General features: G+C 31.4%; 2 protein-coding genes across 4 annotated transcripts; both read left to right on the forward strand.

The window, feature by feature from the left end:
• The first annotated feature begins 1,056 nt into the window (after nucleotides 1–1,056).
• LOC109859862 (basic helix-loop-helix transcription factor amos-like) lies at nucleotides 1,057–3,285 on the forward strand. Of its 2 annotated transcripts, none has more exons than XM_020438521.1 (5): nucleotides 1,057–1,449; nucleotides 2,023–2,180; nucleotides 2,278–2,389; nucleotides 2,584–2,795; nucleotides 2,874–3,285. In XM_020438521.1, the coding sequence occupies exons 1-5, from the start codon at nucleotides 1,343–1,345 to the stop codon at nucleotides 2,978–2,980; spliced, it is 696 nt and encodes a 231-aa protein (XP_020294110.1). In that variant the 5' UTR covers nucleotides 1,057–1,342; the 3' UTR covers nucleotides 2,981–3,285. The 2 variants fall into 2 exon arrangements, with proteins under 2 accessions (XP_020294110.1, XP_020294111.1); XM_020438522.1 differs by having other exon boundaries at nucleotides 2,587–2,795.
• A 10,662-nt stretch (nucleotides 3,286–13,947) lies between these two features.
• On the forward strand, nucleotides 13,948–27,032 carry LOC109859861 (aminopeptidase N-like). Of its 2 annotated transcripts, XM_020438519.1 has the most exons (10): nucleotides 16,773–16,951; nucleotides 17,394–17,544; nucleotides 18,459–18,552; nucleotides 18,733–19,127; nucleotides 19,666–19,985; nucleotides 23,637–23,824; nucleotides 24,893–25,267; nucleotides 25,445–25,514; nucleotides 26,483–26,536; nucleotides 26,739–27,032. In XM_020438519.1, exons 1-10 carry the CDS (start codon nucleotides 16,859–16,861, stop codon nucleotides 26,883–26,885), a joined length of 1,887 nt encoding a protein of 628 aa, XP_020294108.1. In that variant the 5' UTR covers nucleotides 16,773–16,858; the 3' UTR covers nucleotides 26,886–27,032. The 2 variants fall into 2 exon arrangements, with proteins under 2 accessions (XP_020294109.1, XP_020294108.1); XM_020438520.1 differs by lacking the exons at nucleotides 16,773–16,951; nucleotides 17,394–17,544 and adding an exon at nucleotides 13,948–14,058.
• The last annotated feature ends 493 nt before the right edge of the window (nucleotides 27,033–27,525 follow it).

Consider the following 27,525-nt stretch of genomic DNA (forward strand, 5'->3'; position numbering starts at 1 on the left):
ACCGTGTAATGTTCTCACAGGTTCGCAAAGCGTAATCCTAATTATATGCATATCGTTGTGCGTGCGGAACCAGCCAATAATAATTCGACAATACCTACGACGAGGATCAACCGCGAGCCACCCTCTTTCTCGCGCCGAACTTGTTTCAACGGGGACAAAACTTTGCCCGGTGTAGTTAGGATAGGTAGGTACAACCCCGGCGAACCACCATTGTGATCGTATTAACACCTCGCATAATTGCACCGTCGCGTTCCTCTCTCATCGCGCGTGCACCGAACACAGCTCATTTGAATATCGGCTCATTCACACCACCGCTGAGAAGCCTAATAATCACGCCCTAAAAAGAGACGTCGTCTATATAATCGTTAATCGACTTCGATTGTCATTTTTATTCCTTACTTGTCATTCTACTACCTAGAAGCTTTCTCAGGCTCTCATGAACAATAACGGAAACAACCGAGAGATTTCTTGAAATTTTAAAAATTATTTGTATTTTCTTCTTTTCTCTCTCTCTCTCTCTCTCTCTCTCTCTCTCTTTCTTCTCATATATAGGCAGAAAGAAAAAGAGAGGGAGAAATAATTTCAGATCCAAAGAAGCGCGCAAGACAGTCGTATTTAATCAAAGAAATGCTCGCAGTATTTCACCACACACGTCCATGGGTAAAATTGAAAATTGCTCTGCCATTCCCCCTTGCAACTTCACTTCTTCCTCCACCATGTCTACGAGAATAAATCCACTCCTCCTTCCCTCCCTTCCCGCCCACGTCGCTGTTGAGATGACGACGTGCATCGGGGCGGAGGGGGGAGGGAAGTAGGTGGGAACGAATAAAATCTCTGCGGGGGTGCGCCTCGTCGTTCTCGGACCGATAAAACCCTTCGCCGGGCACATCCATCCGCCAATCCTGTGCGCATCTGATAATCGCGTCGGACGCGCGTCGCAGCTCGCCATTGGCCGCAAACCCGCCCAGGGGTTGGTATCGATTATCTTTCGCGCGGGCTCGGTGTCTTTCATATATAAAGCGGCCTCCCCAGGGACTTCGCCGATAGTACAAAATCCGCGTATTCTCCAGGATACGGAAGATTGCTCGAGAGCGATCTATCAATCGGTCGCAGCAAGATCGATACAAAAAAAAAAAAAAAAAAAAAAATAACAGTAATAATCAAAAACAGTTTGTTTCGTGAATTTAACGTTGTGAAGAGAAATTCCGATTTCCGGTTTCGAAACAAAAGAGAGATTTGCGATAGTTTTAAGAGTCACGCTTTGAGTGGAGCTTCAGTTTTGGTTTGTCGTAAACGATCTCGCGAAATAGTGACACCGAATGAGATCGTAAGACCGTGCGTTATGGCGAATCACCATACCGCGTACGATTTCGAAGACAGAGGACAGAGAATCCGCCATCGAGTCGGGACCACGTCGAGACCTGCTGATTCCACCGTGGCCTGTACCAGGTATTGTGTACTACTAAAGTTTTTCCGAGTTCTCCATTATCACACGATTAAATTGCATCTTCTAACGATCAAACATATCATAGAAAACACACAATGGAAAACATACCAATTCGTAATTTTCACATTACTAATCTTTCAATAAAAATTATTAAAATCCATAAAGAAGTGAAATCGTTCGTGTATCAGTGCGAATATAGCAAGTAGCAAGTTTTAATCGGACAACTTGTGAGATCTTTAATTTCTCAAGCGTAGTTTCTGAGAAATTATTTTTCACGGTTAAAAAAGTAAGCGTACGCGAAATAAAAGAAAAATTAAATGTGTCGCTTGTAGATATGTCATGAAGTTAATATCACACGAAACAAATACTGGCTTACTTATCGCTTTATTTTATCTCACATAAAGATTGTTCTCACAATTTTACGAATAATTTTTTGTGTAGTTCTTGAGTGAGATCATCTTCAGCGCACAAGAGCGGGCGTTGAGTTTCTTTGATGATTTTTTCAATAAATGCGTGCGATACACTTGTGACTTTGTGTCTTTGTTTTTTGTTTCAATATTTTCGTAACTTTGCAGTACGCAATATTACGTGGGGCCTAGTAGTGATATCATTGAGGAAGATTTGGCCGAATTACCGTCATGCGTTTATGCGAGCAGATCGACGCAACACGTCACACACACGACACCACACGCACATTCTCCCTTGCACTACCATATGCCAGTTTCGACCCCAGGTAAAGGAAAAAAAAAAACCATAAACTACGAAATAATCGTAAAATGACTTAAAATCAAACCGATTGGATGTATTGCGTTGTATCAAATCGTTTGTAGATCATAACGACACGGAAATGAACGGTGTGGAAGAGGGTTATTATCCAAACGGTAGCCCCTACAGAATTCAACGGCACGCTGCTAACATTCGCGAAAGAAAACGCATGCTCAGGTAAGAAAGTTTTAAAAAATCAAAATCTTGCAAATTAAAGAACTCGCGCAATGCGGTATACATTTCAGGTATAACACACACACATACAATGGTTATTTGTTTTTTTTTGTTTTTTTAATATTATCACATCACAATTATCTTGGAAGAGTGTGTGCTCACATTCGGCAGATTGTCAGTGTGATTGCAATTTTTAGCAGCATCAACTCGGCTTTCGACGAGCTCCGGGTCCACGTACCAACGTTTCCTTACGAGAAGAGGCTGTCCAAAATCGATACTTTGCGTCTGGCAATAGCGTATATCGCGCTTCTGCGCGAGGTCCTGGCCGCCAGGCTCGATCCTTTGACGTACGTCGAGAGGTGCCTTAGGGGTGAGATAAACGGCGAACGCGCCGAATGGAACACGAGCGGTGCGTTTCACATAAAATCTCAATCTATTTAATATGTTAATTTGTAGCTTTCTCGAGATTGTCGATTACTTGTTGCAGATTTAACGGCACGCTTGTCTTGGATTAATTGGGAAAATCTCGGAGTTAATCCAAATCGGCGATCGGTGCTCACCACCCTCGCACTGACAACTGACAATATGAATTAAAAACAAATCGAGACGAACGAAAAGGTTTTGCAAGTTATACTTTTTTTTTTCTTTGTAAATACCTTCACGTTGGATTAGAGAAGAAGAGAGAGAGAGAAAGAGAGAAAGATAGAGAAAAACAAAAGTACACACGTATTTAAAAGGACTTTTTCGCGACCTCGCGGTTTTGATTTACGTGCAATATGAGCGATGTGTATTGTACTCACTATCTACGTGTATGTGTAAAAGGACTAGTTAGTATAATTTAGTATTTGCTTTGGAATAAAATCACTGCTATTCGACTCTTAGCTGTCTTTGTTCTTTATTTACGACAACGCTATACACTGAGAACACAGTAATGTTTAAAAAAAAAACTGACAAATCGGAAAGACCCGTTGTGTTTTTATTCTTGTATCAGTATTAATATTTCAAATCATTACAATATTTGTTATTAAAAATATATCAAGAGGCACGGTAGTGCCTCGCGCCAAGTTCACGCGCAACGAAGTTGCGCTCAAACGGCACGCGCGAGGCACCCGTGTCTATTATTTTATTTTATATTATTACGCGAAATTCACAAAATTGAGAAGTGGCGAGATTTTCACGGGGCAATATTTCAAGAACGATTAAACCGATCACTTTCGTTTTAGTCTTAATCAATTCAGAATAAAACATTTAAAAAAAAAGTATTCTTGCATTTTGTTTGTTTGTGGATTCTGGAACGGAGGTAATGGAAGATAATACGAAAATGTGTGTGAAATTTACATTCAGAAACGTCATCATGATCGTCGTCGTGCAACCAAATTGTGTGCATGTTCAGAAAGTGTGAGTTAGAGAGAGAAAGAGAGAATCAAGAGACACGGTAATGACGATAGTTTCGAGTCACATTTCAAGTCTAACGCACAAAAACTCTTTCGTATAACGCGTTATACGTTATAGTTGAGTGATAAACTTAGCTATAAACTTAGACTCGTTGCGTTTTATATTACATATAAGTACAAATCTAAGTTTATAGCTAGTACTTAATTGACATAACGTAACGCGGTACAAAAGAATTTGTGCGGTGAATCTTCACGCGCAACGAAGTCGAATCGTGTGTTGTGAATGTGTGACAAGTATGTATCAATTTTCAATCAATAACTGTGCATTCAGTTCCACATGTTACCTGCTCAAATATTAATATAAGCAATTATCTAACTTTTCTTTTTGTATGATCAGACAGATTGCTTATTATTATGAGTGAGCAGATAACATGCAGATATTATAGAAGAAAGTTTTGTTAACTTAACTAACTTTTATTTTACAGACTGTTACGCACTACTCTATATTTGATACAATTTTAGCAAAGGCAGTACGTATGTTGGCAAAGATTGAGAATGAAATATACATGAATCCACAACAGGAAGCTATTTCCTTCCGGACAGTTAAAATGGCAAAATCAGCATATTTTACATTCCATAAAAATTTCTTTTTTTATTACACTCCCGGAGATCTTGAAGAAGAAGCACAGAAGTAAAACATTTTCATGGGAGTAATAATCTAATCTATTATCTCTAATAAGATATTATTTAAATATTCATCAATTATTCTGTAATTTTTACAGAGCGCCATAACTATCTTTCTGCTAATACATCAGACAAACAAGTGGAGACTAGTCATATCTGTTTGGAAGTAGATGCCTGCAATCTGATATTTATTTGAAAATACAACAATGGTATCAACAAGTCTCACTTGTCATCTTAGATTGCGAGAAGTTACAAGTACAAAAACACATGTTTTTGTAAAATAGTTTAAAAACCATTTGACAATTATGAACTTTTCAATTGTTATCAAAAAACTTTGCTTCACAATTTTATTTATCCGAATATCAATTATTTTATAATAAATTTATACACATACACTAGGCATATTCCAAGGTTGAAATGCACAATAAATTAGCATGGCAAGCTGCGTGTGTGAAGTTGGCGTATCATTTCGTGGAAATTCACTTAAAATTGAGACTTCTGGCTTTATTTTCTATAGTTCTATAGTTCTTGATAGTTTAAACAAATAGTTCTGCTTATTAAAGCGAAAAAATCGCTTCGGACAAAGTGAGACGTCAAGTTCACGATGCGTCTCACTTTGTCCGCGGCAAGTTTTATATTCAATTTTCACTCAAATTTGATAGTTTTATAGTTCTATACGAGTTCTAAACAGAGTTATGCATTTTTAAACTACTATTGACAGGGGAAGTCTGATTATAGCTTTTTTATATATACAGGGTGTCCCAGAATTGGTGTAACATCTCTCGTAGACAGGTAGAAGGAATAAAACTGAGTCGATAAGTCCTATATCATTTTGCTAGATTCGCAATAATTACCAAGATTTTAAGTAACAAAGATCCGCGAATAAGCGTGCATCGNGCTGTCTTACGCGCGTAGGACAGCCAGACGCGCTTCGCACAATTACATTTTAATATGTATACATATGTTATAGTATATGCTGTTATATTAGCTCCTCCCATATCGCTATGGGTAACACTGTTAGCGCGCGAAGCGCACTGGGCTGTCTTACGCGCGTAAGACAGCCCGATGCATGCTTATTCGCTGATCTTTGTTAATTAAGATCTCGGTAACTATTGCGAATCTAGCAAAATGGTATAGGACATTTTGACTCAGTTTTACTCCTTCTATTTGTTCACGAGAAATGTTACACCAATTCTGGGACACCCTGTATACTCACAAATACAAGTACGATGATGTACGCATTCGACAATACTGATCCTAATGCACTACTTCTTTTTTTCTGAACTTCTGTAACTATTTTCACAAAAATAAAAAATAACATAAATTAATCACAATAATTATTAACCCACTCGAACTTGCCCGCTACCGGCACAATTAAAACTCATAAGACGCTAAACGTTTTGTAACAAATCTGACACACCTGTTGCAATTCTCGCATAGTTCTGTATCAATTTGTTGAGAGTTCTGTCGATTATTACGACGTACGTTTGTTTAAACAATTAAAATCATCCGACAACGAGGAACCTACGTTAAAACTGCGAGACGCTGCACGTTTTCCAAGAGTTCTGACAACTCTGTTGATGTTCTCGCATAGTTCTGTCTCTAGTGTATCAATTTGTTGAGAATTCTGTCGATTATTACTACAATTGTTAAACATGATATTTATTTTACAACAATGTATTTGGTTTTTGTAAATATATGTTGTAAATGTAGATTGTTCTCTCTCTTTCTCTTTCGTTTTCTCTTTTTCTCTTTCTCTTTTTCTTTGTGTGTGCGTGTGTGTTTGTGTGACATTACTACACAGACTGGGTAGGAGAGTGATGAAGAAGGATTGGAAGTGAAAAAATAGGGGTGTGGGAGAAAAAGAGTGAGAGAGAGAGAATGTGGTAAAGTAAATGTCGTGGAATAGATATGTGTAAATCTGACTTTAGTTTTTGCGTGTGTATATATCTTTATATAAAATTGAAACATATATTATTTAATATATAATAACATAGTATATATATATATCTTTATAATATTAATATATTATTGTAATTATATGAATGACACGTACAAGAGTAATATTTTTATATTAGATTGTTTTTATATTAATACTTTACTTATATTATGTTATTAAACAATACAGGTTTCAAACACTTATATAAAAGGATAATACTTATATCAATATAATACTTATATCAATACATTGTTTCTGTGCTACATACAATATTATATTATGTATACACACACATACAATATAATAATATAAAATATTTAGAGTCTTCAAACATATATATACACACACAATATAATATAGTATATAGCACAGAAACAATATATTGATACAAGTATTATATTGATATAAGTATTATCCTTTTATATAAGTTTTTGAAACTTGTATTGTTTAATAACATAATATAAGTAAATTATTAATATAAAAACAATCTAATATAAAAATATTACTCTTGTACGTGTCATTCATATAATTACAATAATATATTAATATTATAAAGATATATATATATACTATGTTATTATATATTAAATAATATATGTTTCAATTTTATATAAAGATATATACACACGCAAAAAATAAAGTTAGTCAGATTTACACATATCTATTCCACGACATTTACTTTACCATATTCTCTCTCTCTCTCTCTCTCTTTCTCTCATTCTTTCTCTCTCACTTCCAATCATTCTTCACCACTCTCCTACCCAGTCTGTGTAGTAATGTCACACAAACACACACGCACACACAAAGAAAAAGAGAAAGAGAAAAAAAGAAAACGAAAGAGAAAGAGAGAGAAAGAGAGAGAACAATCTACATTTCTAAAATATATTTACAAAAACCAAATACATTGTTGTAAAATAAATACCATGTTTAACAATTGTAGTAATAATTGACAGAATTCTCAACAAATTGATACACTAGAGACAGAACTATGCGAGAACTGCAACAAGTGTGTCAGATTTGTTACAAAACGTTTAGCGTCTTATAAGTTTTAATTGTGCCGGTAGCGGGCAAGTTCGAGTGGGTTAATAATTATTGTGATTAATTTATGTTATTTTTTATTTTTGTGAAAATGGTTACAGAAGTTCAGAAAAAAAGAAGTAGTGCATTAGGATCAGTATTGTCGAATGCGTACATCATCGTACTTGTATTTGTGAGTATATATATAAAAAAGCTATAATCAGACTTTACCTGTCGATAGTAGTTTAAAAATGCAGAACTCTGTTTAGAACTATAAAACTATCAAATTTGAGTGAAAATTGAATATAAAACTTACCTCGGACAAAGTGAGACGCATCGTGAACTTGACGTCTCACTTTGTCCGAAGCGATTTTTTCGCTTTAACAAGCAGAACTATTTGTTTAAACTATCAAGAACTATAGAACTATGGAAAATAAAGCCAGAAGTCTCAATTTTAAGTGAGTTTCCACGAAATGATACGTCAACTTCACACACGCTCGCAAGCTTGAGTGTTGGTTGATGCTTTGCAAAATTTATGATTTAAATAACACTTAAGATAACATCCAATAAGGTTTTACTCAGAATTATGTGGATGATTCATCAGGTAAATAAAAACTAAACAAACTGCAAATCATTATAATATATGTACATATAATGTTAAGAGATATATAAATTTAGTAATTATAATTTGAAACCTTAAAATTCGAAAAAAATATGCAATAGAAAATATAACATATAATCAAGAAAAATTTATTTAGTTTATTACATTTGAAAAACTTATCTTTCCAAAAAAAGATAAAAAAGGGCGTTAAGTACACGCACAACACATATTGTATTGTCTTTAAAAAAAATTTGGTATACAAAAAAAGTGATATCAAAAAGTAGCATCAAGTAAACTTTTGTTTGTTATCATATAAAAAAATAACACAAAATAAAAAAATTAAAAAAAATAGAAAACATTTAATGCAAATTTACCTGAGGTGAGCTTATTTTATTGAATGCGTGATTGGTTCTCGCCGTCTTGCATCTCGTTCAGCTCATCCTACACTCCAGTTAAGTTCTTAACTGGCGACTCGAACTTTGCCTAGTTGCACTCGCACACGTTACTTAACTTCGCACCATAGAATTTTTACCTCGTCAACGATTACTGTAAAGAATGAACTGCTCCTCAGCTTCGGTGGATTTGTCTCCAATCGTCCTTCCGGAATACTAAGCAAAGCTGAGTATGAAAGTGACGCTTGAAGGGAAGGTGGACACAAGCCTAATCTTTGCGTAATGTAATTTTCGTTCTGCCGATAAGTGTCTCGAGATACATCAGCTTACTACGTTAGCTTTGCGACGAGAAAATCGTGCGCAGAGATTGTCAACGATCGGCGATATTTGATGCTTGACGGTCGGTTCTGATCATTGCAGAGAACAGAGTTTCTTTTCCAACTTGTTTTATTATTAATACAGAGAACAAGTATCATGATAGAGAGTGGTTTTTTTTGTCCATTCTAGCGCCGTCTCGTCTGCTTCATGTCTTCCGCTATCTTCGCTATCTTCCGATATCTTCGGTTCTCTGCTTGCTTGGATTTCTTTTAAGTTTTGAAATAAATATATAAATATGAATATATAAATCTAAATATATACATCTAACCTTACACAAAAATTCACTGTCTCTAAGTATATAAAATTATAAAACGTAAGACAAACCTATCACGCAATACTATCCAATGGTATGTGACGATATATTTTAATTATTATAATAACTTTTAATTATAATAATATAATTACGTTACTTTTGCTTATTCTCAAAAGCGCTCGCTGTTTGCAAATTGTTCATCACGTATCTGCATGCGGTATAATTTTTATATATTTACTTTACCGACTCTCTTAATAAAAAATTTTTGATAAATCGCATTACTCACATTTGTATTACGTACGTACTGTATATACTGTTCTTTATATTTTTTATAGGTAATAAAGCTCTTTGTCTATTATTTGATTTTCAGATTATCTAATGCGCTTTTGAAATAATAGATCTATGTTTCGATATTTGAAATATTAAATCTAAGTTCCGAATCAGAAAACATCAACAATGTCTATTAACTCCGATGACAAACTCGTAAAATATATTTCTCAAAGAAAAATAATTAAAAAAATACAACGCTTGCACCGAGCGTGACGTCATATGCAAGTCACCGCGTAAGTCTATATGAAGCAAGAAAAAAATATAATTTAGATTATAGAATTTTCGAATACAGTTCCAAATTCCGCATATTTTTCCCGCAAACACATTCTTTGAATTGTTATCATTGGAAAAATATCACATTTAAAATATTTCACACTAAAGCTTGTGAATTAATTACATTATTTCAAATGTAGACTTCGACGAAAACAATTTAATTATTAAATAAAATATTTTGTATTTAATATTTTGTAAAATTATATTTTTATATTGAACTGTAAAAACAGACATATTTAAGACCACTAGTTCTATCATCATATGTGTATTCACAAGAGAATTCAAATAAGATTATTTTCCCACAAATAAAGGTATTTATTTCTTGGCACGTACATATTGTTTCACAGAAACGATCGTCTCTTATCTAGGTATCGAGAATTTCTCGAAGAAGAAAAATCGTGCAGGCGTGGTACGTTTTCGATCTTGTTATTAACCCTCAACGGACGGACATATGGGTCGTTTTCGTCTGAAGCAAAATTACTTTGTGTGTGTGAAGAAAGTAATTTTCTTGTTGTCATATTTGCTAAAAATTATGAATTAAAACTTTTTTTTTCACTAAATTTATAGATGGTGTCTTAAAATAGACAGTTTAAAAAGTATATAAACATTGTTTCAGATTTTTTTAAAAATATTTAATAATTGTAAAAAGCCCAAGACGAAAACGACTCATGTCCGGCGAATTAAGGTGCCGAAAAACACGCTGTCCGTTGAAGGTTAATCTTGTATTAATAGTTTGCAATAGTCTTTCTTGCAAGATTTTTATCTTAATGCATTGGATATCACTGTATAGAAGATGGTAAGTTTTTCCTTTTTTGTATTATTGTAGTTGTTGTAGATTTGTTATAGAACATATATGTTATGAAATATAAAATATATATATAACTTCTTTAACCGTACGGAAATATCCGACAGTGTATATCGGAATACGGATCTATTATTTGAAAAGCGTTTCAAACTAGAATGTTTTTGCAACATATAACTATGTTTATAGAAGCAAGAAAGTAATTAATACAAATTTGAGTTTAGTAGTTTTAGAATATGATAAATAGTACATACTATCGTCATATGATTTACGAAAAAGTTTTTCTCGATGTCGTAATACACAACTTGCAATTAAACAGTTTTCTCGGTTTTAGTTTTGTTGAAATAATATCAAAGTTTGTCGAAGCGCGTAGTATACACTAAATCTGTACTTTGTTTTTTTAATAAATCGTATTCTCGTATGTCGGATTGATAAAACCACAATAGTGACACATATGTCAATGTGCTTCTACCGAAGAAGAACGGAATAGTGGTGTTTTCTTCAAGAGTTTGATGATAAGACAGTTGTAAACGAAATGAAGTAGCTAACAACTTTCTTAGTAACAAATACAATTTAATTGACAAGACCTTAATTCAAACAATTATGTACAAAAAAAGAAAGCACAGATAAAAGAAAAGGAAAACCCCAAAAAAGTAACAAAAAAATAAACTTTGCCTGTTTCTAACAAATACAACGATATCACAATGTGTAATACAAATTGATAAAAGTTCTCGCGTTAAAAGTTCTCATACGTTAAGAGAAAGTAATGCAAGTTATACGATAACAAATTGATTCAAAGTACGTAGAGATCGTCAATATGTACAGATTTCTTAATCGCGATTACTCAATAATTTCAGTAGCAAAGGATAAGAAATTTCGACAAGTGACAAGCCAATACAGATTTTCTATAAAAGACGATAAGTCTCTAAAAACGACAGATGTGCTATAAACTCGTGAAATTTCAATATATTGACGCTATAGTGTCTTATGTATGAAAGTTTTGACGTGCTATGGCGAATCGGAATTTGTTCGAAATCACCGTATTGCCAGTCTTTGCCGACTTCAATGCGACTGGCAGCCGACAGCTCACGTGACTTCGTATCGCTCGTAAAAGTAAGTCAATATACAATTTTGTCAACAGCTGATGACACTTAACTGACTTGTTCGCAAGTAATATTCTGCTTATTCAAAGCAGCTACACGATTTTTATTTCTTTATGAAGATAGCCCCAGAGAATTTGCGGGTTCTATTTGCGATTTGTGTCTCTCGACGGCGTCCAATGCGTCTTTTTTGATAAGGAAAAGCTTCTGCATTATGCAGTCAAGCTATCACTTTACAAAATACATATATCTATGTAGGACTTTATGTATTGCTTTTTTTGGTAATTTGTTTAAACAAAGCATAAAACGCCGAATATACTTCAGTAATCCAGCGTTTTATGAGCGCTTTCACAGATTCAGTAGTCTGTTCTACATTGCTGTAAAGAAAAGTATAATTTTAGACACATTATTAAATAAGATTTGAAGTATATTACATATATTACTTAAGTTATGTATGTATTTATTGGCTTAAGTATTATGTATAACTGTATGTATACTGTTATGTATTTATCGCTTACAGAAATGTATTATTAAAGCATCAGTAATTAATTATTGTCGCTAAATAATTTAATCATTAAATCGCGCAGTGAGTTTTAGTAATTTACTTACTACTCTGTCAATAATTTTCAGTAGTTTAGTAATTGTATGTGTGTTTGAAAATTTCTGAGTGATTCTTCAGTAATTAATTACACGACTCAATTACTGATCCAGTAAATGAGTCGCGGAATAAATTACTAAAGAATCATTGAGAGATTATGTAATGAATTACTTGCTAAGTAAAGGAATTATGTGATTCATTACTCAGAATCAATAATAAATCACTGAATCAGTAATATGGATGCTCAATAAATTATGTTCTGAAGCTCTATGATGAATCAGTGACTCAATGATTTAGCTGTGACAAAACTTACTGGCACATTTATAATAATACAATAACAGAAATATTTTTATCCATTGTTGCAGATATATTGCACTGCAATAGTTTTAAGAAAATAATAATTTAAATAGATAAAATCACATGTGTAAGATAGCTTGAGAATAAGTAGATAAAAATAATTTCGATTTATTAAGGAACAAGTGGTCTCGCGGACTGAGTAAGGGGGCTGCAAATATAAAAATGTCAAGTTGAAATCATCTTTAAGAGTTTTTTAGGTCTGGTTCTTTTCCATAGAGTTCATCAGTCGATCGGCGAGATAATTTGCCTTCGAAACTTAATTTGAGTAACACCTCGAATTAATTTCTCTTCCAAAAAAAAAAAAAACTATGTACTAGTGGTATTTGAGTTCTTTTAGTAAAAAATTCCACTTGAATTCTAGATAGAATCTATGTCTTGACTTTAAATCGCACAACATTGCCACTTGAAATTGATATAAAATTTCCAAAGAGAATCCAATATATTTTGGAAAAATTTACTTACTTTCCGAATAAATCCCAAACAAATGTTTAAGCACTCACTAATAGTAATTTATTCAGTAATTCATCAGAAATAAGTTTTTAGTAATTATCTAATAATTTTCAGTAATTTGCCAAATTATTACTGGATCATAGGCTACTAGTAATTTATTACTCACTTTGGTTTAATAATTATAAGTAATAAATTTCTGTACAAGATATTGAAATGTACTACGATAACGTGACAATTGTCGTATGAGTTACAAGTATGACTATGCATTACAAGTAATTTCAAAGTTCTCATCAAAATAACAAACTTGCACAAACTAGAATTGTATATTTACAGTTACAATAAATGACAAATAATCATCTTGCATCAATCAGTTTGGAAGTTTTACTAACCAAATTTTACTAAAAAGACTTTTTACTAATAAAAAGTTTTTACCAATTCTCGCTGTCAGCACTTTTCTTGCATCTCGATTAAATGATTATGTCGTGTCTCTACTTTCGTCAAACTAATCGACAAAGTCGTACAACAACTATTCAGAGAAAGGCTACCAAAAAATACAACGCTCGCGATGAACGTGACATCACGCAAGTCACTGCGAACTTTTGCGTAAAACGGAAAAAATAAAATCTGGATAGCGATTTCGAATGCAGTTCCGAATATTTATTCAGCAAACAAATTCTGTGCATTTTTATCAGTGAAATATCTGCCTATTTACAATATTTCAAATTAAATTTTCTAAATTAAGAACGATAATTCAAGTACAGATTTCGACGAAAACTATCTCATTATTAAATAAAACAGTCTGTATGTAAAATTATATTCTCATATTTAACCATGAAAACGACATATATAAAACCACTTTTTCTATCATCATACACGTACATAGAAGAGAACGAAAATAAGGTCGTTTTCCGAAACACAGATGTTTACTTTCTGGCACGTAGATATTGTTCCACTGAAACGATCGTTTCTTAGTTCTCGAGAATATCTCGAAGAGGTAAAATCGCGCAAGCGTTACGTTTTTGATCTCGTTGTACTAGAAGTTCGCAGTCATATATCTTGCAAGATTTACATCTTAATGCATTGGATATCACTGTATAGAAGATGGTAAGTTCTTACTCCTTTGTTTTCTTATATTTGTTGAATATTTACAAGTGTTATAAAATATAACGTTTCTAATCGTATGCAAATATCTGACAGTCAATATCGAACCATAAGTTTATTATGCAATGCAAAACGCGCTTAAAACTAATTAAGGTAGTTCTATCACGTAGGGCCAGCTTTCGTGAGTGCTTAAAGCGGTTTATTAAAAGTTACAAGAAAAATCGCGTACTATGCATAACTAAAAATATAATTATTAATGAAAGAAGTTAAACTATTTTACATCACATTGAGTATAATTGCGGCGTTGCCACATATGGCGGCTATACTACGTACAGGTTAAAATTTTGACATTTATCAGTTTAGATCAATTTATTAAATCAAAATGGTCGTTAACGTTGGTATTGTTTTCAATGTCTACTTAGTAGACAGTTTGAAAATATATTTGGTAATTTTTGGAAAAGATCTCAAGTCTACTTGAGAAGAAATGGATTAGACCTAACTTAAATTTAACGAAATAAAAAAAATGGAAAAATAGATCTAATTAGATCCAAATTAAATCTAAATAGATATAAAGTAGATCTAAATAAATATAAAGTAAATTTAAATAAATATAAATAGATTTATGGAAATTTACACTTTTATTTAGTATTTGATCTACTTTCGATCTATTCAGTTCTATTATATTAGATCACCTCACACACACAATACGAACACACAAAGAATTTACGTATACTACATATGTCAATGTTTTATATCTTTATTCAACTTAATATGTTTCAGTAAAGTGGTCGTTAATCACCTGTTATTTTGTTTTAAAAAAATGAAGATTGGTTTAGACAATAGTATATAAAATATTAGAATTTATGTCAGAACTTTTGTCTCGTGATAGAACTACCTTAAACAGGTTTCTCGAATTTAGTTTTGTTGCAAAAATGTCAAATATTGTCGAACACATGGAGTATACAGTAAAACTGTACTTTGTTTTCTTATTCGTCTCTTTGTATGGCGGATTTGTAAAACTACATCCGTGATACGTGTTGTGATGTGTGTGCGTGATAGAACTAAATAACATCTTTTCTGATAAACATACTCATAATGGTCACACATCTGTAATTGCTGTTTGTGCATTTGATATTGCAAACGTTTGTTGTTTTATAATATTTTGTGTATTACTTTTGTTTTAATGTGTGTGTGTATTTCTCATTTAACAAACAAAATAATTTTGTAGGCACGCATTACGCAAATGCTTATAATCTTCGGAACACTATGCTCAATATCTGTTATTGGAATAGCTTCTTCTATTGATGAGAATTTGTCTCAGACATCGCAGTGTGTACACCCGATAAATTATACTATGTTCTTAGACATACAAGACACTACACTTTTTGTCAATTCCACTGTTGTACTAAACGTGTCATGCGACCAGCAATACATCAAATTACAAATTGGACGTTATTGTAATATACAAGATTTAAATATTAAAACTGCAAAGCTCTATATGTCTATACCACATTCGGAAGTGATTATATCACAGTCAAATACTACCAAAAGTCGATTCAAAAATGTAGATATTAATTTCCCCAAACAACAGTGCAGAGGCCCTGTATGTCGTGCGGGACGAAAGGAAAAAGTACCGATACTACCTGGAAAATACGTGATAAATTCAATGTATAACTGTACCTTAAAAGAAATTGCCATGGTTTTTACATACATGAACCAAAGTGTAACAAACGAGTAAGTGCATAAAAATCTATTGCGTGCTAACATATTTATAATGCGGCAAACATTATACAATTTCATATTTAAACTACATCTATTTCTACATTATCAAAATATTAGTCAGCAGATATTTTTAATTTTAAATAGTGCAACCAAAAATGTTTTACTATATATGATATTACTAAGTTTTACTTTATCTAATACAATTCTTAAATCAATTCTATAGTTTATATATTAATATAATACAAAGACAGTTACTAAATACATTTAATAATACTATATAGTTTTGTAAACAGCGTTGTTATATTTACTAAATAGAATTGTATTCTTTTAGTACTACATGTGTTCTGTTTGTTTTTGTAAAAATGATTTTTATACTTTTAATAATAAGTTATTATTTTTTCTTACCGTACTATTGTGATGTTGGTATAACTGATTTTGTTTTTATTAGATTTCTGTTTTTATCGCGTATTCCTACTGAATGGATATTTCCATATTGGCAAAATCCAGCTACCAAAGCTAGATTTATCATTCATATTAAACATACTAATACAGCTCTAGTAAATATACCTGAAACTTTTAAAACAAATACGCGGTATAGCGTATTTTCTACAACATCTTTAATATCTACGCATTCGGTTGCATTAGTTGTTTTACCGAAGAATAAGACTACTATCTTAATAGAAGGTAATTACCTTAATAAAATTATTATTACAAGCAGCTTAAACCTAAAAGATAGCACATTCTATGCACGAACTCTTATACTTGATATCGTCAGACTTCCCAAAAGCATGTGGTACAATATCATACCACATTCATATGTTTATTACGTACTACTTCCAATAAGCTTAACTCATTACGACAATGTAGTTCTTCCTAGGTTTGTTTTTTTAAGGTAAGAAGCATAACTCAATACAAAAACGAGTTTCTAAACTATAACTCTGTACACGCTGAGAAAAATGTACTTGCAGTAACAATTATTTTTATTTTTAGTAAAGTTAACATTATATACGACAGAGAAGTAGATTCTATTATAAAAGAAAGAAAAGCAACATGTTCGGTAGCACGTAGTGTGATACAAGAAATGTTTAGTGATTGGTTAGTTCCGTTTAGACAGTCTGATCTTTGGTTTATTGAAGGATTTTCAACAGTATACGGAGTTTATATTAGCGATCAGGTTAGATTATTCTTATGCAGTTTTTATTTAAACATTTTTACATAAATAGGATAGTTAAAAACCAGTGTTCTTTTTATAAATAATGTGGACCGTTTACATTGATATTAATGTATTCATTTTTTAGTTTTTTTGAAATGATACGCAGTATGACATATTAGTATTAAAATATGATAACATATGTATATATAATGTTTGTGTGTGGAAAATAATTTACATACTTTTTTCCTCATTTTGCTACTAGATTTCTTGTGTTTTCACTTAACTTTTTAATCAAGAATATCATCAATTTACTAATATAGCTCTTGGTGATATTCTTGATTAAAAAGATTTGTGAAAACACAGGAAATTTATTACACTAATGCATTACTTACATAGTATCTGAGATGATTAAGTATGTAATCATCATCAAAATATATTTTACCTTACTTTGTTTTCTTGATAGTATTACAATACATCTTTACTAAAGTCGATTGTGGTCCAAACACGACGGATATTTCTTGATTATATAGAAGCAATTACAAATGAATCTCCATTTCGAGAAAATTCACTCATATCACGCAATTCAACTCTTACTAAACTGTGGCGAGAAAAAGGTAAAGAACCAGAAATTTATTGAGTACTCTTATTTTTTTAACTCAACGTTTACAACATGATAGGCCAAGAAGTATCAGATCTTACTCTATATCTTTTAAAAATAATGCAAAACCTAAAAATACTGTAAAAAGTTGCAGCTATTCATTATCTTTACTATGTTTAGTGCAAATGAACACTTTTGGAGTTTGGTCGTAGTTTGCTTTTTACGACGTCTGAAACATGTGTCGCTTTATTGCGACAGACATTATAATTGTTAATACAAAATAAAACTGTGTTAATTGTACTTAAAACCTTGTGCCTTACTTATATTGGAAGCTTTTATATCTCATGTAGTTTGAAATATGATAAAATCCAAATCGATTAACAATTTTCAAATCAACAAATATAATACGTGATATAATATTTGTGGTACTTTTATATGTAAACAAACAATAATTATTTATAAATATTGTAATTTGTATTTGTACTTGTAGTACAAACCAGATAAAACAAACTCTTCTAGAAAGCTTGATGATATTGTGTGAATATGTAGGTCAAAGAATAGAAGTATTATTAAAGTGTTAGTGTAATACCAGAGAGTAAACACAAAGTAAAACGTAACGTAATTAATGGTATAATTTTACACTCACTAATATAACTGCTACGTACAAAGCGTGTATCATCACAATTACATTGTTAAGTGGGAAATTATAACAATTAATACCTTACTGTTATTTTGTGTTTACTGAAAATTATACGAACAGATGAAAAATGTAAAACCTAACGTTATGAAATATATATAAATAACAATATAAAATTTAAATTTTTATGTGTGTTAGATGTAAATAAGTTTCAATTTGTGTAAACGTATTATTTATTATAATTTTTTTTTACATAAACTTTCAAAACTTCAACATTATGAATTATGTTCTAGCATTCAGTACTTTATATATGCTGAATACCGTCTTTCAACAAGATTTTCTATATACTTCTGTATTTCAAGAAGCCGTACACTTATATTATAACACGTGAGTATATATAAATCATTGGAGTACAAAGAATTTCGACAATTTTTAATTAATAATTTTTCACATTATATATTACTAAAGCCATCATACCTTATAACAAACATTAAATATTATTTGTATACTTTACAGCAAGCACTACTCCTATATTTTGTATTATAATTATATTATACTTGTTATCAGGAATAATACATCAAACAACACGTACATCAACTTGTCACTTCTTGATAAGTTATGGAATAGAAATTTTGAGACGTATTCTTTATATAAAAATGTTTCATACATAAAATCGTCAGATATCAAAAATATGATAACTTCATGGACAGCACAAAGTGGCTATCCTGTGGTACAAGTAGACCGACACGATAATATACAGTCAGCAATGATTATAGACTGTTTTGACGTTAATTCCACTGTCAAAATGCTGTGCAAACAAAANTGGTGGATACCTGTGACCCTTAAAAAATTATTACACACACAAGTTCTTGCCANCCATTATCTAATCTTAAAACCAGACAGTAAACTGTTTTTATCGCTANTTCATGAAAATCAGACTACCATTGTCGTGGACCACTTAGGTAATGTGATTATGAGTTTTTTATTTATTATATATACTATATATATGTATATATACAGTGTGTTCCAGAATTGGTGTATCATTTCTGTCGTACACACGTAAGACAGCCCGGCGCGTTAAACACGATTACATTGTATGTCATAGTATATGCTGAAATATTAGCTTCTTCCATATGTTGCTACGAACAATATCGTAAGCGCGCGAAACTCACTGGGCTGTCTTACTTGCATAAGATAGCCCGATGCTTATTTGCATATTTGGTAATTGCTTATTTGCATGCTAATTTGCGCATCTTTGGTAATTACGATCTCAGTAATTATTGCGAATTTAGCAAAATGGTATAAGATTTTTTGACTCAGGTTTAGTCCTTCGTTCTGTCTACGAGAAATGGTTAACCAATTCTGGGACACCTTGTATAGAGTAAATCTTTTCACTATTTTTTCACTATTTTTTCACTATGTTACAGTTAATGCTACTATTATATTGGTTGTTTTTCGCTTTTTCTTATTTTGACTCTTTAAATACTTTTTTTGTCGTAGGATATCGCGTAAACTATGATCGTCAGTCTTGGAAGGACATTTCTCTTTTTCTTAAAACCGGAGGGTCTAAGATCGCAGAATTGTCTGACGTCACTTTAGCACAACTTCTCGACGATGCTTTTTATTTTTTGGTGCAAAATACAATATATAACGAAAATTATGGTCCAGATAAAATTGATCTGGACGTATATCTTGAACTTGCAAGCAGTATATTTCATGTAAACAATTCCTATACAGCGTGGTATCCTGTACTTATTGCACTTGAAAACATGTCGAAGATTGTTCCGTTCCCAGAAAGTGTTCTTTCAAGAAATATCAAGGTAAATAATAATACATTTAGTACATTACGAAAGTAGATGATTGCAAGCTCATCGTGAACTAGAAAATAAAAAAAGTTAGAAAAATAAATTTTAATATATATATATATATATATATATATATAAAAGTCCTATACCATTTTGCTAGATTCGCAATAGTTACCGAGATTTTAATTAACAAAGATCCGCGAATAAGCGATCATCGGGCTGTCTTACGCGCGTAGGACAGCCCGGCGCGCTTCACACAATTACATTTTAATATGTATATGTAATAGTATATGCTGTTATATTAGCTCCTCCCATATGTCGCTATGGGTAACACCGTTAGCGCGCGAAGCGCGGCGGGCAGTCTTGCGCGTGTAAGACAGCCCGATTCATGCTTATTCGCGAATCTTTGTTAATTAAAATCTCAGTAACTATTGCAAATCTAGCAAAATGGTATAGGACTTTTCACCTCAGTTTTATTCCTTCTACCTGCCTACGAGAGATGTTAAACCAATTCTGGGACTCCCTGTATATACATATACTATACATAAAGAGTGTCTCAGAATTGCCGTACAATCTCTTGTAGGCAAGTAGAAGGAGTAAAACTGAGGTGAAAAGTCCTGAATTATTTTTTTCTCTTACATATAATAAAGGAGTAATTATTGAATAAATCAAGCCAATCAGTGCCAACTTTTAGCCGAACGCACATTAATGAGCCGCGCGGAGCGCTTACACACACCAGACGCGTGGTTGACTGACGTGCGCCTGGCTAAAGATTGGCATTGATAGAGAGAGGCCTAATTTACTCAATAATTACTCCTTTATTTTAAGAAATAGAAAAAAATGGTTCAGGACTTTTCGATCCAGTTTTAATTCTTCTATCTGCCTACGAAAGAGTGTACGGTAATTCTAGGACACTCTGTACATATATATACATATAGAGGAGAAAAATAATCTTTATCACTTTAAGATATGTATTTAACACTTATATATATATGTCATAAAAGTTACTGTCAGGTTCAATTCACTCAAATGCATTATAAGAGATTTATCATGTAGTGTAGTTTTGTCAATGTATTGCATATTGTGTCGGTATAAACTAAAACTTTCTTTAATTTTATATTTTTTAATATGAGACATGTAGCCGCTTTTAATGAGGCACTTTATTAGGAATCGTTCAGTCCTTTCTTTTGTCAAGTTTTTTAGTTGATGTATCAGTACGTTTTTAGTAATCATATTTTTAGATAGAAGCAAAGAATAATAATATAAATATTTTCTTTTTCTGCTTGTTACTGCCGTAACAGCCTTTGATTGACTGTGAGACCACGATTGCTTCTTCTTTGCTTTCATTTAAAAATATGATTACTAAAAACGTACTGATACATCAACTAAAAAACTTGATAGAATAAAGGACTTAGCAGTTCCTAATATAAAGTGCCTCAGTAAAAGCGGCTAAATGTCTCATATTAAAAAATATAAAATTAAAGAGAGTTTAAGGTTATACCGACACAATATGCAATAAGGTGACAAAACTACACTACATGATAAATTTCTTATAATGCATTTAAGTGAATTGAATCTGACAGTAAAATGTATGACATATATATATAAGTGTTAAATACATATCTTAAAGTGATAATGATTATTTTTCTTCTTTGCACGTAAGCGATACCTTCTTCGCAGACTTCTCGTCACCTACCTACGAGTGGTAAGACGGCAACTACCAAATACCTTGTATATACTATATACACATATATACAAAGTGAGTCAGATCACTTCGTTATTCTTGAAAATACATATTCTAGACACCTAAATTCTAAGACACTTTTTTATTTGAAAAAACTATATCTGAAGCTTACATTTTGAGTTATTAATAAAAATATTTGATCTACCATGAGTCGGATACAAGAAGTATGCAGGACACAACTCAGCATCAGACGCGAGCAATTACGTACCCTAATAGACACATTTGTAAAAATATTGCACAAAAATAACATCATGAATGGCGACAATTTTGCAATGATTGCACTAAGATGATTCGCCATATCATTATTCTTTTGCCAAAATAGTATGTGGAAAGTAATTTTGCAAACAACTACAAATAATTCAGAAAAGATCAATGTATTTACATTTATTTCCTAAAATATGTCTGTATAATTGCAAATTATAATTTTAGTGCAAGATTTTGTCACATAAGTTTGTAAATGGTTTCCTATCAGGTTATGCTGCCTGACGCGATCAGCTAAGCGATACACACTGTTTTTGTAGTTTTCTCTGTGTCTCTTTCTTTTTCTCTTTTTTTCTCTCAGTTATTTATTTCTTCATTCGTAATTTGTATTAATTAATCCGTGTGGTACATAAATTACTGTCACTCACGTTGAGTTGCGCCGCTTCTGCACATTATTTATAATATATTTATATAATATATATTTATAAAATATCCTTACTCTCTTCTCGTATCCGACTCGTGGTACGTCACCTATTTTTATTCATAACTCAAAAAGGAAGCTTCAGACAAAGTTTTGTCAAATAAAATGATGTCTTAAAATTTAATCAAAAATATATATTTTCAAAGATAAAGGGTTCCTTTGAAGCCTTTGTACATGTACATATACATATACATATACTAGAAAACAGGTGTACACACTTGTGTAATCTTAGCCGATAACATAACAAATATACATAAGAACATAAATAGAATGTTACAAACATACAAATCCACAGTCATAGACAGCCACGTCATTATAGTTAAAAAGATACTCTATAGAAGTGCTATATAATTGCTAAGTACATACGATTTGCAAAGTTTTAAAACTTTGAAAAATTTAAATACAGTTTTCTTCGCAATGTAATTTTTTTGTGGCCTATCTATTTTTTGTTTATAAATGAACTGCACATAAAAAACCGATGATATATTGTGTTGTACAAATGTATCGTTTACGATAGTGTAATATTTGTTGTTTTGGCATTATAAAGACTATAGTATACGAGTGCTATCTCGAACAACAAACATTCGATATTTTTTAAAACAAATGAAGGTTTGAGATGGTGGCAGTTTGAAGCAAAACACAGGTGGAGTAGTGTAAAAAAATTCTTGTATTAATGTAAAACGTTTTCGACCACTGGTTTAGGTCATTTTTAATACAAAAAAATGTCATCTGAAAGTGAAATAGATGTTCAGAGCCAAAAGAATCGTGATGGCCTCAACTCGCAGGTGACAAACTACGACTTTTTTGTATTGAAAATGACCTAAACCAGTGGTCGAAAACGTTTTACATTAATACAAGAATTTTTTTACACTACTCCACTTGTGTTTTGCTTCAAACTGCCACCATCTCAAACCTTCATTTGTTTTATAAATTTTTGGAGCTACTCTTCACACATCATTTTCGATATTTTTTGTTTAAAATGGTAAGTTTTATAAAAACTATCACCAATACATGTAAATATTCAATAAAAAAAATAACTTTGTAATTTTTATAAACATACATATACCTTAAAAAAGAATAAAAAAAATCGCTATATATTAAGATGTCACAAAACTAGTAGAATTTATAATAGTTTAGATATGGAACACTAAGTAACACAAAGATATTGTTAAATAATTATATATTAAAGACACTTGGAAATTAACACTATGTTACAAGATGACATCTTTTGCTTTTATAGAATAAACTCCTGGAAATATTGAATAAGTTTCTTGGTGACATATCATGTAAACATTCTTCGGAAAATAGTGCCAATAATCAATTCTATCATGAAGTTTTAAAATGGACATGCATCCTTGGTAGTGTAAAGTGCAAAGAACATGTTAATGGAATAATAAACTGGCATTTTAAACATCCTACACAAAACAAGTACGTTATTCTATTTTCTCAATAGCAACTTGACGTCCGTTGAAGTCACAAAGATCTTACCGTGCTACTGGACTTATATACATGGAATAACACTAATGGATTAGACTTTAAGAAGAGTTATATTTATTTAAGTAAAGTCCTAGATAGCCAACTGAGTGCAAATTGTTGGTAACTTGCCACAAATATTGCTCATCCCTTATAGGCAAAATGTGAAAATGTTGTACAAAAATGAATAATGACGATCACGAATAACGACGATTCTGCAATGATTGCACTTAGATGATTCGCTATAACTTAACAGTTTTGTCGTAATAAAATTTTGTAAATATTTGTCAAAATTTGCAAAAAAGTCGATATGCATTTCCATAAGTATATGCATAAATTACGTTGATTTCTTCATATGCAATTATATTACTATACATTTTAAACATCACATAACTGAAATTTTTTTCTCACTTATTGGACAATTTTTTTTGAAATTAATTTTGCAAATATACTGCTAAGATAATTCGCCATATCGTTATTTTTTTGCCGAAATAATATTTGCAAAATATAGTTGCAAACAATTACAAATATTTTATAAACGATCAATGATTTACATCTATTTCCTAAAATATATCTGTATTAGTGCAAATTACAAGTTTAGTGCAAAAGTTTGTCACATAATTTTGTAAATGTTTTCTTATCACGGAGAAGTTTTTAGCACTGTAAGAAAAGAGTGTATTTTGTTTTCATTACGTTCTTGCCAGCAACGGTCTTCAAAACATAATAACAGCAAGTTTCCAACACCTCATTAACAATAAACTTATATTATTTTTCTACTTACGAATAAAATTCATTGCTACCATATTGCTCACATATTGCTCAGTCACTTGTCATAAACATTGTCTACAACAATTAATTGACAATAAAACTCACCATATTGATACTAAATTAACAAAAACATTTTTGTTGCATTTAATAAAAAAACACAATGGCAATTGGCGAGCACCTTAATCTAAGCAATGATTTGCTTTATATTGAGTTTTCACATTTGACTATCTGGGATAATATATTTTTTTCTTGCAGACTGTTGCCAAGTTGGCAGAAGTGGATATATTGCCAAAGACTAATGTTAGACACTGTTTCTTATGAAACATCTGCTGTGTGGCAAGATATAGTCAAGATATACCAGACACAAGGGAAACTAGAACAACTTTTCGAATTCTTACCTTGCTTTAAACAGTATAAGAATCTGTTGGCTTTTCTCTCGGTTCTTCATCGTAATTCTTTACTAATACGTACAAGTAGTTTAAATGCAGACAATGGTGAATTTTACAAAGAAATTGTACATGAAAAGAAAAGTGTTACTGTTACTTTACTTTTTAATATTTTTGCTATGCATTCGAAAAATATGTCAGCGCTTGATGTTATACGAATCGGACTAGAAAATGGAATAGGAAGGTAAAAAAATTATTTTGTATGTATAAGCATTTCTATGCAGCAAAACGAATATCTTCTTTACATAATCTGTATATTTTTGATAATACCTTTATTCTCGGGACAAACAGTGGTGTCTCATTTTATATTGTATAATGTATAAGTAATTTTACGTATGAAAATCTGTTATTTGTTTTTTAGAGACGTGAACATATTAGCAATAATAAATTGTATTATTAATAACATATATTCAGACGACGGCCTGTCAATGGTATGTTGTATGATCTTCTTTATTTTTTGTAGTTATATATGTACAACAGTATGTTTGTATTGGTTACATATATACATAGGGTGTCCAACAATTAGTGTAAAATCTCTCGTAGGCAGGTAGAAGGAGTAAACTTGTTCCAAAAAGTCGAGAAACATTTTTCTCGGTTACATGTAATAAAAAAGTAATTAGTAAATAATCAACCACGCGCCTGGTGTGCGTAAGCGTTCCACGCGGCTCATATGCGAGCGTCCGGTTAAAGGTCGGCGCTGAGTAGCTTGATTTATTCTCTAAGTATTTCATTATTATTCGTAATAAAAAAAGATAATTTAGGACTTTTTGACTCAGGTTTACTTCTTCTATCTGCCTACGAGAGATTTTACACTAATTGTCGGATACCCTGTATATATGTATGTATATACTAAAAAATGTAAAGAGGTATAGTGTTGTCTAGATTCATACCTGCTTTTGATATAAGGAAAGAATAATTTCTCATGAAACAATGGAAAGTCATATAGGAGTATATGTGAGTCGGATGCAATTTTGTATGATCGTGTACACTTATATATATGAGTCGAATATGATTTTATATAAGTTGGATATGATTCTATGTGATCGTGTAAAATCAAATCTGAAATTTGACGCGATCTGATTTTATAAGGTCATATATAAATATAAGAAATTATATACTATCGTACATACTTTTATGTATTTATATATGATCCTATAAAATCAGATTGCGCTAAATTTGAAATCTGATTTTACACGATCGCATAAATACATATTCAATTTATATAAAATCATATTCGACTTATCTAAATGTTTATACGATCATACATAATTACATCCGATTTACATATAATTGTATATGATCACATGATGTTTTATTTTCTCCGGAGGTCATATTATTGAATAGTGCTACACGATGTAAGGAAATCACACTAAGTGACAATACTACATGTTTTTTTCAGATTGGTAACAAAATATTCTTAAAGAAATTGCTGCATATGCATCACATGGTAAATGTATGTATAGATTATTAAAAGTATTATTTTACTATTTTGTTTGAAATCGGGGGTTACTTTTTCTCTTTCTTCAAATAAAACTTATTGTTTATATTTGTTAGATAAATATTATTTCTAGTAAAAGTATATCCCGTAATTCTTATAAAATTTATACACAAGTATACAGGATTGTATTATAAATATATTTTGTAATCTGTTTTAGGAATCATTTGTTCTCGATGCCATTAACAAAAAAGTTGAAATTCGACGTGAGTTTTTGGTTAACATGGAAACTACGCTTTATTGTGAGCCACATTATAGTTTTAATTACATACGCTACTACGTAGTGTCGATTGCTGGCTGTGAATAAGTTTTCTTTTTATAATAGACCATTGTATGTATATCTTTGTTTTTCTTACAGTTTATAGTTTGTAACCGAAATCTTTTAGATGAAAATTTCTACTGATTTGTCGTGTCCAAATCTTGTGTTTTTTAAGTAAGACTTATTTTATGATAACAAAATCGACTTACTAATTATAGCTAAAATCGAAAAGATACGTTTCGGATTTTAATAGTTAATAGTTAGTACAGTGTTATCCATAAAATAAATTTCTTTCTTCAATAAAATACATTATTTATATTACGCGCCGGCTTCTACATATATGCATAGTTAAGTATTGCGCACATAAATATAAATATATCCATCTCACGTTATACATAAAGTCAAAGTATTTAGATATAAAAATTTATATAATGTAAGAGAAAAGATGATATCATGCAATACCATTCAGTGTTATGTGAGAATATAACAATTACGAAGTCAGTATTTCCAAAATGTTAGTGATAAGTTAGAGGTTCTTATGTTTGTTCTAAAAAAATTAGTTTTTACAATTTAGTTATAATAAAAATATTAGTTGCATTAAAAGTATCGTATTACTTCCTAACGTTTCCTTAGTTTCTTACATTATGCAATTGTTTTCAAAAAGTTCTGTTGTGAACACGTTTATATG

The sequence above is a fragment of the Pseudomyrmex gracilis genome, unplaced genomic scaffold (assembly GCF_002006095.1).
Source record: "Pseudomyrmex gracilis isolate BER0280 unplaced genomic scaffold, ASM200609v1 scaffold_296, whole genome shotgun sequence".
Taxonomy (NCBI): Eukaryota; Metazoa; Arthropoda; class Insecta; order Hymenoptera; family Formicidae; genus Pseudomyrmex; species Pseudomyrmex gracilis.